Here is a 15934-nt window from a genome sequence, read left to right as displayed (position 1 = left end):
AAAGTTAAGGAAATCATGAATCCTGAATGCATCATCTTCAGGTCATCTTCATATACAGTACCTAATATCCTGTTATGGCCCTATAGTGATCACAAATTCCATTAATTCTTGGGAACATACATAAATGACTATCTTAAATGGAGAACCAAAACATATCATACAGTTAAGAAAGCACAGCAGAGAATGTACTTTCTCAGGCAAGAAAAGAAACAGTGAACCAGCAACTTCAATACTTGATTCATAGTATTTTGACAGCTTCCATCACAATTTGGCATGGGAATTTGGATGGCTTTTCAAAATGAAAACTGAAAAGGATTGCATCCAAAGCTTCAGAAATAATAGGCTGTGAACTCACTTCCATCTCATCCCTTTACACAAACCGTACCTCCAGTCGTGTCTACAAGATTATTTCAGACCCTGTCATCCAGCTCATAATCTGTTTCATCTCCTCCCTTTGGGAAAACACCACCAATTCTTTCAAGAACCACCTGCTTCAACCTCAGCTTCATTCCCTCCCATGAGCATCTCGTTTACAATTCTGTTTGCCAAATGTAAGGTTAGTGTTTACATGAATGTGTTTTGCTTGTGTCTGCATTTCAATTTCTAACTCTTTTTTTAGTATTATACACTGTATATTCTATGTCTGATTTATCCGTGTCATCTTGCTGTACTGAAAGCCGATTCCACCAACTGACGTGTGGCAATAAAAAACTCTATTCTATTCTCATTCTTCTGGATTTCGGTGTAGCTTCTGATAATGTTACTGATGGCATTTGTATTGCACAGAAAAGTATCAAGGGATCATTGGTTCTTCATTGGTTTGGCTTCCAATTTGAATACCAGGAGTCGATTAGCAAATTGTGGCTAATTTAAAAGGAGATTTTGTCCAGGTTACTCGGGTGTTCCACAAGGTCCTGTACTGGAACCTCTACCTTGTGATATTTACATCCTGCCTCTCGATCAGATTGCTGGCTATCATTGACCTGGGTTTCATGCTATGCCGATCAAACAGAGATAAACTTGCCAACACAATCAGATACTACTCATGTGCATCTCCACAGATGTCTGTCTTGTATTAAATAGTTCAAGAAGGTGGCTGCGTTAGCATGCATAGGCTGCAAAGGAACAAGGTCTATTCCATGTTGAAAAGAGAAAAGAAACGTAACATTTCGGCTGTGGAGCCTTCTTCGCTGTGTTTCTTGAGTGAAGTTCTACACTCCTACAGTAGGTTTTACATTTAACCTTGTGTTCCAATTGAAGGCACTTTAGGAATGTCATAAATGCTATCTTTCTTAGAGCTGTGCAATACTCCTCAGTGCTGATCCTTTCTCTGCTGCTGCAATATTGATATGTGCCTGTGTGCAATCAAATCAGACTGCTGTTACAACATACTTAATGAGTTATTTTCTAAGGTGTTAAATAGACTTGAGCACATTTAGCTTGGGACTTACTGAATGTGTGTAGTCCAGTTCATAAACTGAGAATCACCTTATTTACCCCATCTCACTTAGCCAAAGACCAGGCACACATACATATGGTGTTACAGAGGAGAAGACTATTGCCCTGTTTTTGGAACTTCGTGCCTAAATCCATTAAAGACTCTGATTATGCACATTTTTAAATATTGCTTAAAGACCTAGTTTTCTATAAAGGTTTGGATGTATACTTCATTACATAAATTTTTCATGCCATTTCTTTTTCTCTTTACTTTTGTGTGTTAAATGTGTGCTATTTTACAGTAATGTGCATTTTTGAAAAGTGTTTAAGTACAAATGGTCATTGTAATTATTAAGATAAAGACCAACTAAAGACTAAAAGTGAATTAGTAGCACATGTCAAATGGGTTAAACAGGATGTTGTAAAGGCAAAGTAACAGAAAAGAATATTTAAGTGGAAGATTAAGATTAAGATTTACAAGAAGTGGACTAATAAACATTCAAATAAATGAAACGTGTTGTCACTAAGGTTTCAAGCTCTGGCTCCAGCACAGACTGTGCATCACTCTGAAGTCCTTGAGAAGCCCTTTACCTCCCCAAGCCTTGTCTTTGCAGCTCACGTACAGACAAGGGAAACGGCTCGGCAGCCGCACCTGATTCGCAGCCTAATAGTTTGTAAGGTGCATCTGCTAAATTAGGGTCTCCAAGGCTCAGTCTCTAGGGACTCCAGGTGGACCAGGTTGTTGATCCAATCAGCACCTACTTATTTATTCTGAAACCGATATCGATTTTCACCGAGTGGTTATAGAGCACAATGAAAAGTTGCAACACGTTTCATCCAAGGTTTGACTTTTTTCTGCAGGTCATCTCTAAAGAGTGTTCTGAAGTCTGTCTTTGCATAACAAGGCTGTTCACTTATCTTGTCATCCTTCTCTCACTATTGACAAATACACTAAATAAATATTGTAACAGGGTCTCTGCTCATGAGCAGGCAGTAGCGCTGTAGCATGTGCTTCTGCCTTTTACCCACCACCTGCAACTCGCACAAGTGTAACTTGCTGTTTTCGGCTTTTTTCGTCCAGTAGTTTTCCTGCAGTCCTGGGGCTTTGTTACTCCATCTTGGCACACCAGGCTCAGATTTTCCATGCTGAATCTGTTGAGCACATCCAGCTGTCTTTGGGATGCCTTGGTTCACCCTTTCTAATCCCCTTGAATTTAAATTTCTCAGTCTTCCACCGAGACGGGGCTTCCTTTCCCTGGCTCTTCCGTCTGCCTGGTTTCCCAGCTCCTGCTCTTGGTAGAGTCCCTCTCTTTCACAGATCCTTGGATTTACATGAAAGAGGTGCACACGTCTTCTCTTCTTCTCATGGCCAGCCATGGGACACCAGCTCTTCCACATCTCTCTCGCTCTAAAAGGAAGAAGGGCAAACTAAAGCAAGTCAGCCGCGTCCTCCAGAGGCGACATCATATTTCCTCAAGAGTGCAGATGTGGACATCTGTCATTTGTCCCTCTGTCAGTGCTGGTTCAGGGTCAGGTCACCCCCTCCCGTCAGTCAGTCCAGGGCTCAGCACTGCTCTGGAGTGGACCCATCCCATCTTCTCCGAGCCCCTTCCCATGCCGAGACTCGGAGCAGACCCCTCCCTCTCCGCATGTTTCATTATGCACTCCTCAAATGGCTGTGTACCCGAGGGGTCTCTAGTTCATGACGTTGCTACGTGAAAAACCACAGTCCAGCATGAGCCCCCTGTTCCTCAGCAGGATGTCAGCTCTCCTGTTTGGTTCCTTCCCAGAAGGACATGCGAACAGCCTCCCACAATATTAGAGCAGAATTGATGCTGTTCAGAACGTGGTAGAAATACTGTATATGGTTTTCCGAAGATAAGGCTTTGAGAGGTTAAGGAGCACAGAAAAGCTTGTGTATACTATTTTGCATTAGTCTGTTCTTAAAATTCTACCAGCAAAACTTGTTTAAGCATTACCTTACGACAATAAAATGAACTCTTTTCTGAGGTATTCCACTTGTCAAGTTTCTAAAATAAAGCAATATTGGTAAAATAATACAAATACTTTTGTGGTATTTTGTATGTTGTCCTCAGTATATTAACAGTCATTTAAGTGCAGGTTATAAACCTGAATTATGCAATATGACAGTTTTCTAACACCTTTGAAAAATCCATCTGCATGACTCAGTGTTTCAATGCAAAATACAGGAGAACTCTTAAACCGCTGGATCTTTTTACAGTATCTGTAACTGCCACTGCTTCTAAGCATACTATATATTGTGTGGTTCTTTAATTAATTTTAGTCATTAAATAACAGAATCAATCTTAGTTATCTGAATTTTAACAAATTAAAAATACTACATAATTTAAACAAATATGGGGTCACTCTAGAAGTAACTTTCTAGAGAAGCAAAGAGATTGTCACATTTTCAAAACTGTGTTTTATACTGTATTCTGGGCTTAATGTTCATATGCAATTCATAAGCGCTTTGAGAAGCCACCTTTAAAGGCGCTATGTTAAATAAAGTGTATTATTATTATTCATAAGGTTGCACAACATGTAACACATCTTAGTCTTAGAGCCAAACAATTTCCAATATTTTTGTTTTCAAAACTGCTATCATATTCATTAACACCTTTCACCATTTCTCCAATATTTGTTAAGCACTTTTGATGCTGTAAGTCTTTCCTACAGTAATTAGGACGGAAGGACATTAAATAAAACAAATTAATCCATGAACATAACTTCAACATTCAACACAAATGAATAGGCATCTGGATCTGCAGTAAGACGTTCATAAATCTTCTGCTCCTGTTGTGGTTGAAGTGAAAAAAACACATAGTTGCATTGTCTCTGTGACATGACAGAATCAAGCTAAAATAGAGAAATTTTAAAAATATGAAGAAAGAGAATGACTAATGCCTTAATTCAAAGTTCATGTGCATGTTTTTACTTACTTGTATGGGACATGTTTTAAATTCTTGATTGTTAGCTTATAAAAGATTCTGCATTTATCAACTAGACTAAGACACAAAGTGCCAGAGTAGGACATTCCTCTGAGTCTCTTATGTGGTCTGATTTAGAATGTCAATAGCTTTTTATCAAGTAGTGATCAAACCTGCATAAACAATTCAAAATGAACCTGTGCAAGTGCATTGAACAATTCTAACAACACTGATTAATTTGCATTTTCAGTTTTTAACTATTCATGTTATGACTGCCTTTTTATTGCATCCTCGCCATGCATACAGTAGATGATGTAAATGTGAACATAAACACTGGCTTTTCATAAATAGCTGCTTCAAGTTCAGGGTTTTTCCATTTAAAATCATGTTCATGTCTTCACTATATTTATCAGACCTCAATGGTCTACATGAAATATCATGTGCCAGGTGTTTCCCATCCTTGAATTTGAGCTAAATCTGGTCTTTACTTTGCAGCTTCTACTGTGTTTGGTAATCCTCCTAATTTGGCGTCATCTGCAAACCTGCTTAGTTTATTCACCAACTTGTATTTTCTATTTCCATTTCGACTATCCCGTAAAATTGAAATACCATACAGATGATCTACTACATTAATTCAAATTGTCATCTCCTAACCTTATGTAATGTAATGGAAGAAAGGCATTATGGTTCGTAAGTCCATTTTTGTCACCCTTTTTAAGACACAACGGTGCTACATTAAGAATTTTGTAGTGACTCTGTACTAGCTCGGTGCTCATTGAATGTTGGAAGAATACTGTTAATGTTCTATGAATAACATCTCCTTTCCCTAATGCTTGAATGACTAGAAATATCTTATAGCAAGTGCATTACTGCATTTGCAGCACATGATCTTATTTGATTCTATCCCCTTCTGTTCTGACCCTGCCAAGATCAACAGTATTATCCATTCCCTACTCAGACATTTTAAGACAGGTTAGTTTTTCTTTCAAATCATATTACCTACCTCCTTCCCTGCCACATGACCCATTTCATAACACATCACATCATCATTGTATGTGACGTAAAATTAGCTTCATTACTTAACTTTACTTGTTGCATTAGGTACTGTTATAAAATTCTGATCCTTCACTGAACAAATTGAGGTTTTGTGTAAATTCCTTGGGATAAACGCTTCTGTTCAATTATAATAAAATGAATTAAGTAAACAAATGTATTAGACACATTCAAATAAAAGTGACACACTCATCAAACAGTGGATTGTTCAATACTTGTTCCTTTCTTGTTTGAAGAGGTGAATTAAATCTAAATTGAAATCTTCCTTATTCTAAGCAACCCTAGAAAACCAGGTTTATAAGAAAACTGTAATGAGAAAAGAGATGTAGCACTATTCTTACTTCCCTTAAGAAACAAGGTTAGTCAACCATATATTTTTATAGGATTGTCATTCATTTCTTTAAATTTTAATCAATGACCTGTATTGAAAAAATAGTAATGAGTAGTAATGTTTTTCCATCTTTAAAAGGATGTAAGTAGTAAATCATTAATTGATGGCTCAATACAATTCTGTGTTCTCCATCTACTGCAATAGCTTATTAATATACAGTTTAAAAGGAGCAAGATACTGTAAGATACTAAGGCTTATCATAACTGTTACAAATCAAACTGATTTTTGGATTAAAATAGTTTTAATTGTTTTTAAAGTTTGTATAAAACATTGAAACATTCCTCATTTATGTTATAATTTAGGATATATTTACATACACTGTTGAGCACTGTAGATGTGAAAATTAAGCACTGATTGGACAACTGGGTATCCCTAAGACTGAATGTGCTAGACAGATTGAAATGCCACCCGTACATTGACAACCTGTTTTATGCCTGTCTGGAGTTAAGAACTCCCAGGCTAATGGACTATTATTGACTGCAGAGAACACTTTCAACATACTGCAGAAACCATATTTCACTGGTTTCAATATCCTCTGCAGTCTGCAGGTTTTCAGTCTCGGTCCCTTACATTTGACAGTTACATAATTGAGCACTAAAGTGAACTAATAAGACGAACTTAAACTAAATGTTTTCTGCTCTTGAACATGTTAGATGATGCCCTTTAAATATTGCATTTCATCATAATCATCTAAAAAATCTCCACCTTTTGAATAGGCAAGGCTAAAAGTGAGGCATTCACTCAAGCAACTTGCCAGATCAAACAGATTCCTTAATGGTGTGGTATAAATAATGACTTGCTGTTGCACAGCACTGCATTTTTATTCTTATTTGCATATACTGCAGGCTTTGACTGGCTGTTGAAAAAACTGGAGCTTACAGCTGACACAGACTGAATATCTGCACCCTGAGCTGTGCAGGTTGCTGCTTTTGAACAGCATTACCACCCAGACTTTGCCCTTGGTTGGCACCAAGGGTGTTAAGGGCTGAATTCAGCAGGTGTATGGGTCCCTGAAATTAGGATTAGGAACCCTTGCAATGGTGAAAACATTGATTAAAGAATAACAGACATGTGATTCGTTCACTTATTATTAACGTTTGTGGACTTGGTGAATCTCATCACAGTATCACTTCCAACCCATGCCGAAGAACAGGCAACAAGGCCCTCCAATGTTTTTTCTGAGACACAGTGTTAATGCACAGGAAAAACAATGGAAGGTTCAGAACTGTGGCACACAAACTAACCTAAATCCTTTCCCTCTGTTTCACAAGGTAGTTCAAGAGCTTGGCAGGAGAAAGGCATTCATATTTGATCTAAATATCACACACACCCAGATCTTCACAACTCTTAAGAGACATTTCCAGTGGAATTATTTCATGTGCTTCCAAGTGCAACTGGGAAAAATCCTAAAGATAGTATAAATTAGTCATCTAAACAGCCTTCTGAAGGGAAATGCTTTCATCTTCACTTAGTTTAAGGAGCTGCAAATTTGTAAAATTCATTGTAAAGGAAATAAATTGCTCAAGTGAAAAAAACAATTAGTATTCTCAAAAAAGTCCTTTAAATCAGACGCAAAGACTTGTTTTTTTCCCATTTAAACAAAAAAGCATTAAAGTAATTAAAACACCATTAAAACAGGACAATAATGGCTCATTCCAATCAAAAAGATATCATAGACAGATGCAATCAATCATGCCACATCGCTATTTACTACACATGCAATTTGACTTGAATGTCTGCAATTAAATAATAATTTGAAAAGCTGCATCTCAGATTTTAAATCATCAAACATTTGCTTACCTTAGCCTCACGCTTCAGTGAAAAGAAATATAGGGTTAGTCAAAATGCTATCAACAACTTTGATATTTATGCTTTTGTTTGAAACCTTTTTTGTCACAGTGATCCATGTAATTAACTTGCAATAAACTGTCAAAGTTTCTAACTGTTACCTTACAATCCTTTGCCATCTGTGGAGGAGAAAACAAAACTTATACAAAAATAATTGGCATTTATACTCGTCAACAACATTTTGACTAACCCTGTATATACAAAGTTTTCAAACTAGAAAAATCTGAAGGCTGAGAATTGGATGACTTTTTGCATTTATCCTGATTTTAGGAAACTAGAATTATTCAGACTATCACAGAGGATTTGTGTGGCTTTCAATTTGTACGAGACAGCATGAGGGGAGCTTCCCTGCACTAACAGAGGCACAGTGTCTTATGCTGGGAGCTTCGCTTCAGCTTCTGTCTGAAGGCAGCCCTCGTGGCCTCTTCCACACCCACCCCACCGAGGTCTACAAGCAGAGGTCACCCCCTTCTGGTCTACAAGCAGAGGTCACATTTTCAGGTCTACAAGCAAAGGTCACCCCCTCCGGGTCTACAAGCAGAGGCCGCCCCCTTTGTGGACAGGCAGTTGGAAGAGAAGTCCATACGCACTCCATTCAGCACTAAGATCTCTCCATTATAATCCTGCAGTGTGCATAAAGATAGGAAACACTGCCCTTCATTTCTACACCCCGAGAGCCCTCTGAAATGAGCGCTTTCATTACTGTTAGAGTGCTCTGCATACTGTAATGATAATTCTAAGGTGGGCTTTACCAGCAGTCCAATGGGACACTGTGGCGAGACTGTGGATAATTCATTCAAAATTTACGCAATTCTAACAAATTGATTAGGCCCTGAAGTTTACTCAGCACACAAGCTCCCAGATTTATCCAGGAGCAGGAGCTCTTGATATTTACTGGTTATTGCGCTAGACATATGAAACACCCATTTCAAATCCACTAAATTAATAACACAAAATACAACATTACAAATACCACGGCTACTGTTAATGACTATCGTCTGGATACTTTGAACTGAGACTTTTAGAGGCTGAAAACAGCTAATTGGAGTCCTAATTTAAATTGAGTATCAAATTTAAGGAGCAAAACTAAAAAAAAAAACACCTTTAGAGCTCCAGAGGGTTACATCAGAGTAACAGGCACATGTATCAGCCAGTTCAATTTTATCATCTTTAACTGGGTGTAGTCACTGAGTAAATACGCCTAGTGATAATTAGATTGTAGTCTTTTACCCTGTGCCCATGCCACAGTAATTCTGTCATACTGTTCTACGTCTGACTTGACCATTCCTTTGTATCTGGAGGTGAAATTTAAGAAATAAAATGTAATTCATCAGGAGCATTCACAGGGGAAGTGTTTGTTTCACTTTAGACACTAGACAGATATACCATATAATAATAAAAATAATTCCTTACACTTATATAGCGCTTTTCTGGACACTCCACTCAAAGCGCTTTACAGGTAATGGGGACTCCACTCCACCACCACCAGTGTGCAGCATCCACCTGGATGATGGGACGGCAGCCATAGTGCGCCAGAAAGCTCACTTTACACCAGCTATCAGTGGGGAGGAGAGCAGAGTAATAAAGCCAATTCATAAATGGGGATTATTAGGAGGCCATGATTGGTAAGGGCCAATGGGAAATTTAGCCAGGAAACCGGGGTTACACCCCTACTCTTCTCGAGAAACGCCCTGGGATTTTTAATGACCACAGAGAGTCAGGACCTCGGTTTGACGTCTCATCTGAAGGACTGCGCCTGTTTACAGTATAGTGTCCCCGTAAACTGGGGCATAAGGACCCACATGGACCACAGGGTGAGCGCCCCCTGCTGGCCCCACTGACACCTCTCCAGCAGCAACCTTAGTTTTTCCCCAGAGATCTCCCATCCAGGTACTGACCAGGCTCACACCTGCTTAGCTTCAATATAAAACATTGAAGCTTTCCTTATTTATGTACAATGGCATAATATTGTATTGATATACCAAAATACAGAATGATACTAAGAAGACCGTGAAATACTGCTAAAATATGAGTAGCAACATCAACCATCCAGTTTGTTTCCAAAATACACCATCCATCAAGCCTAAGACAGGAGCCCGCTTTACAGTTTCTTTCCTTTTTAAAAAACCTCACTGGTCACTTGTTCTGGTTTACTTAGAAAAATAAGTCATAACATCATAAAGCTGTGCAGACATTGCCTCCAAACTCAAAAAGACCAGACCTCAACCAGAAAAATGTCTCTTATGTGAATATTTAATTTCACAATATGAAAAAAATCTGTAAGCTTTCCTATCCGATGCTTGCAATCAGTCAACTGTCAGAGGCACTCTGCAGAAAATTAGGATGCGTCTAGCCTAGGTGCCTTGCAGCAAAATTTGAAGCCTTAAATGCCTTAAAAGCTAAAAATGTGCAGGTCAAGTATTTGACAGGACAGGAGCTGGTGAAAAATGAATCACTGACAAAAGAAAAAGGCAGACACAAAATTTGATAATGCTTGGAACGGGAGTAATGTACAAACACCCAGAGCAGAATCTTGGAGGACAAAAGTCAAAATACAAATGGAGGTAAATGAAAAGCTATCAAATGAACGATCATGTCATAACACAGCTATACAACAGCTTCTTACAAGATTCCTAATACACTTCATACGAATGCTGTAATTAAGTGTAAGAACCTGTACATAAACAAGAACTGATTACCGAATGTCAGCATTCTCAGGCCAGAACTCAAACAATGCTTCTCTGCACTGTCTTATTGCAAATGGGTCAACATGACAACTACTGAAACATCCCGCGAGAGCCCAGCGGATCCAATTATAAAGCACCAAGAAGACAGCAGAAAACAGCACAAACAGTTCTACAGTATATGTCTGCATATAAAGGAGACTCTCCCCCTTTCTGTCACAAATCTTGCCAGTTACTCACCATCAGCCAGATCCTTTGCCATCTTCTTCAAGTACTTTTCATCCGTCATCTGAAAATAGAAATAAAATAATACAACATACAGACTAATGCTAATTCGTCACTGACTAAAACAGGAAGAAAATTTAAAATCAGACCTCTTCTGGTAAAGATGATTCTCCACTCTTCACCACAGTTGACTGGCTGCAATAAGATAAAAAATATTTTATAAAATCTTAAAAATTCAAAAAATAATATCCTTTTCTAAAACTAAAGAAGGGTATGTGTGTATTCCATAGTAACACTGCTCTTCAGATTTGAATGGATAGTGAAAGCTATATTTAATAACTACATACTTATACTCATTCTAATTTTAAAATTGTGTTCATTGCAATGCCGATATTTTGGTTCCTCTGAATTATCTTGGTTGTTGAAAAGGTAAAAAAATTGAACAAAAGCTCAAACATAGAAGGGTGATACTTTGTAAAGATTTAAAATTGATTTGTTGAAAATAAGTACCAAACTACTGCCCCGTATTAAATATTTAAAAAATATTCCTGTTTCACTGGGGTATAAACTGTATAAAACAAGGTAACAGGCATGTAAAATCCATTTGCCGACAATTACCATGGGGGAAGGCCAAAAACTCACAAATAAAAAGAGACACCTGGTTTTATAAACATATAACACACATAGCCTAGCTGCTGTTTAAAATGTCACATGGCTGTACAGCTTTGTGAAGGGGGTATGTGACGTGAATGAAGCCTGGATCGGAAAAAGCTATAGAAACAGAAGATTAAACTAAAAAAAAAAATTCATAATATTAACATCTGAACAAGCACCTGGCAGTAGTAAAAATGTGAACTATTAAGACAAAAATAACTGGTACAATACATGTACTGTATTAATTGCAATATTGGTCGTAAACAGTAGAATTGCTAATATATTTGCCATTGTGTTAACAGAGTTTATTTCACCACTGAAATATAAATAATATAGAATAATTACAACACAAAACAATTATTGGTTTTCTAATTTTCTAATTACTTCATGTACACAGTTATTAATTATTGCATACAGTATAGAGTGCTTATAAAACTTACAATATTATGTGATTTGGGATAAATCTCATTTGGAATTGTCATGGTCATTGTGTTAATGATGTTGAAATGTTGTTCAACCAATTGTGAGAGAAACTTTTGGATTTCATGAGAGGCATTTAATAATTTTCTAAAATAATTTGAAGGTCTAATAAAATTGTCTATTTTAAATGGAACAGGAAATATCTGCTTCACAGCATGTAGAATTTAATTGTGCATGAGCCAAACACATGGACAAAAAAACTACATTTCCTGATGTACCACGCACATGAATGAATTTCGTGAAGTAATATCTACAGATATCCAAACTATGGATTATATAGTATTAGTGTCACTCCTGCAGATTCCCTTCATCTAGATTCCATTACTTACAGCCCTGTTGCAAGCAATCATTAAAATATTAAAATGTTTCAAGCAGTGAATACTACATCATAATGGCAAATTGTAATATTAATTTTAAAATATATTGATCTAGATATAGTGCAGACTTGTATCAGCCCCAATCCAACTTATAGTACAGTACATAAGAGTAATTTAAATCACTATAGAAAACGTAATTCTATTACTGTAATTCTAGTATTAAAACATAATTCAATTAGTGTTATGAAGTTTGTATCTATCTCATTTGGAGTAGTGGTAGCAATGTGGTACAAATATCAATGCCTCAAAGTAATCATTGTATTTACTGAAAGATGACCTTTGCTTCCTGGCCTGCCTTTCTCACACCTGAAGAAGGCTCCACGGCCAAAACGTTGTGTTTTCTTTCTTCTCTCTTCAGCACAGAATAAACCTATTGATTGTTCCTTTGCAGCCTACGCATGCTGACGCAGCTCCCCACCTGAACTACATATACTGTACTGTATGTACAGCACACATTAGTGCAGTCAAGCACCAATGGCTTAATAAATATTTCATAGTGTACCGATTTGTGGGACAGCCACTCACAGCTGCCATCCTGTAAGGGACTGACTGCGCCAATTGGCATTTTTACACAGTAGTGCCGTACTCCATCTAATTATTCTAAAAAATGAAAAAATATGTCCATTATATTGCAGTGCCTACAGTATTATACCAGCTGACACCTTGGGTATTCTAGATGGATGCATCTGTACCACTTACCATTGTTATGGCAATAATTAAGAAGTTTAAAGCCACTGGAACAAGTGTATCTTGCCCCCAGGCACAATGAGGAAGACGGCTCAGGAGGCAAAGATAAGGCAAGGGCCACAGCTGGAGAATTACAGAACTTGGTGGATTCTTGGGGTCAACAAGTCTCCAGATCTACAATCAGACATCACCTCCATGCTAATGGGCAATTTGAAAGGGCTGCCAGAAAACAAAAACTTTTACCAACCAACTAATAGAACTGCCTGGAGTTTGCAAGATGGCTCCGGCACATGGACTGGAGCTGGGTGCTATAATCAGATATGACAGAAATAGAGCTCTCTGGTTAGGTACACAAGCAGTGGGCATAGTACATGACAGTCACTTAAATCTCTACACAAAACTTAATTTTATCATTGTAATTCTATTATTACAAGAGAACTGAAAGACAGATGCGTATGCAGATACAAACACGATAAATGGTGGATCTACAGTACAGGAGATCCGTGAAGCTGGCCGCCATGCAAACAGCACAAACAATATAACCCGTCGCATTCGTTAGTGAATAGCGTAGCTAATTGCTGAATGTGAGAATAACAGCCGCAATTTGCTTTCTACAGTATGTCTGTCCGTTTTGGATATTTTGAGAAAGAGTATTTTCTGTGTTTGTGTGAATAGCAAAATTAAATCTCTCTCTAATATCTTAATGTTACAGTACCATTAAGTGTTTAAGAGTTGGTGTTTTAGACTTTAAAAGGGAACATTAGGAAACAACTGCAGTTTCTCAAAAACTAGCATGTCATAATACTTGCTATATAATACATAATACTACATCATGAAGCTGTGTGTTAAACAGTTTTTAAACTGAAGATGTAAATCTAGGGAGTTTCTCATTATATTCTTATGAAATAAATATACAATTCACAAGATGTTTAAAGTTTCAACCCATCATACGAGTTAAGTATCTATTCTACATTGCTAAACAGAAAGCAGATTTTAGAATCTGGAGGGCCAGAAGGTTCTGGTACTGTAAACATGTCGGAGTGCAAATAGCTCAAACTAATGATTAGGTATTTTAGAGGCCAAACAGTATAATTTCAGTTTTGTCAAAATTCAGATGTAAAAAAAATGGTATTAATTCTTTAACAAAATATGGTTGAAGAAAACAATGTTTTAAATGAAATGGAGAATGTATCATGCAAGTGTTTTTTGTAAGTGTATTTGCAAACTGGAAATCTGATACAAATTTAATAGGTTTAGCTTGTACGTACTGCTCAGAAAACAATAACATCTCCTATCCAGACATCATCTAATAAACTTAGTTTAGGTTTCGCTTTTGATACTACTTGAACACTTCAGGGATAACAGTGAAGATACAATTTAAGTCAAGAGCATTGACTTCATTTCCCATCCAGGTGCATCGACTGAATAACATCAGAGCTCATACACTTGAGCAAGACTCACAGATGACAACACATACAGATCTTGTATCAAGACTTTAGCTTTTCTTTGTATAGCATGTAGGGGGTGTGGCATCATCTTGATTAAAAAATATCAATCTTCCTGTTAATAATATTGATAATTCCCTGTGTAAGTGTTTATATTTTTCAGCAAATCAAAAACAAACCCAACCTTTTAGAATCCATAACAGCTAATAAAATGACCAAGATCATTTTAGCCATTAAAGTCTTATGGCTTTACAGTATGTCCATACAGAGCAGATGCATTGGCAATATCTGGCTTCGCAACCTATCACAGTTTCAATCCACTTGTTTCTCCTCAGGTTTCTGGCTTATTACAACCCTTTTGTCTTATTTCTTGTACCCTGGCTGCTCAGTACTATTTCAGAGTTGGTTATTTCAGCTCGGCTTTTTCTATTTGGTAGAACAAGTGTTTTTCAGGATCTCTACCAACACACCTGGGAGAAATGAGACCCTGCATTTTCTTCTTACTCTTTTCCCTGTAATCCTCTCTGCTCATTCAATTCCCCGACTCTGAACATTTTAAAATATTGCTATTTTCCTGATGGATTTTAAAAACTCATGGTACTCATATTTTTGCTAAACTTGGAAGCCTCTCTCAAATCCTGTGCTGTGAAACAGCACTAGAACGGGTTAGGGGTTATTCTCTTTTGTTCTCCAGAGTGAAATAATTAAACATTTGACAAAAATTTAGTCAATATTGGAAAAATAACAACAGCCAAATACAATGTTAAATTTGTATTTTGTCCCAAAGCTTTATTTGTTCTTGGAATCATGTACAATTATTTAATGATTTCCTGTTTAAGTTTACTATACACTAATATCCAATAAAGATGAAATGCACAGTTGGGTAATGTTTTAGATGATTCAACAACTAAAGAATCAGAATGTATAACCAAATGACAAATTCACATGGACATGCGTGAACTCTGATGCTCATAAATTAAGATAAAAATTCAAACATCTGAAATTACTGCAATATGAATGACTAACCAAGGCTTCACGTCTGTACCAAACAAAAAATGCTATGTACACTACTTATAAAAGAAATGCAAATACTTCCATTTCCAATTCCAGAAAGATACAGACTAAGAGCTGAAAAATAGCCATGCACTGTGAAGTAAAAAATCTTTTGAGTGCTACAAAATGTGCCATTCTCTGAGAAATACGATTTACAACACAGTCCTGATTTAATCCAGTGATTAAGTAGAGTAGGATTTTTTACCACATTTTTCCCACTCTTGAGAGAATCTTCATTTACTTGTAACTGTGATGTTTAAATTAATGTATGGTCCCTCCTAGCTTTGCGGCCCCGTGTCAAAGTCTGACACTTATTTCCTATATACAGGAAACATGAACTCAAACCTAATAATCCTCATCCTTTTACAGTTCTCCACACGTGAAAATCGAAATATCACCACCCCACACGCACACAAAGAAATACGGAACTGCACATTCCAGCAATCTCTCTGCCAGCACTTCAAGCACCAACTTACAGGCCATGTCTAAGCACAGCATCCTCGCGCCAGATTTAAACACCATGGTAAAGACCATGAACACCATGGAGTCGCAACAGCATTTGTACAGAATGTCATTTATTTAATGCATCCTTACAGTTATGAGTTTCTAAACAAAGTATAATTCTTACATTTACCTAGAACTTCATACATAA

The 15934-nt window shown here is 37.1% G+C and overlaps 1 protein-coding gene across 2 annotated transcripts in view; it reads right to left on the bottom strand.

The window, feature by feature from the left end:
- Positions 1–15934, bottom strand: part of LOC102682150 (synaptotagmin-like protein 2) — a 156602-nt gene that overhangs the window by 59320 nt on the left and 81348 nt on the right. For both annotated transcript variants that reach the window (XM_015359851.2, XM_015359859.2), the window contains exons 5-6: positions 10736–10781; positions 10602–10650 (exon numbers count right to left, since the gene is read on the bottom strand). In XM_015359851.2, the coding sequence (XP_015215337.2) occupies positions 10602–10650; positions 10736–10781 (95 nt within the window). The remainder of the gene's footprint in view (positions 1–10601; positions 10651–10735; positions 10782–15934) is intronic.

The sequence above is a fragment of the Lepisosteus oculatus genome, chromosome 2 (genome assembly GCF_040954835.1).
Source record: "Lepisosteus oculatus isolate fLepOcu1 chromosome 2, fLepOcu1.hap2, whole genome shotgun sequence".
Lineage (NCBI taxonomy): Eukaryota > Metazoa > Chordata > Actinopteri > Semionotiformes > Lepisosteidae > Lepisosteus > Lepisosteus oculatus.
The sequence above is the reverse complement of the archived record's forward strand: the minus strand, read 5'-3'. Positions and strand labels throughout refer to the sequence as shown.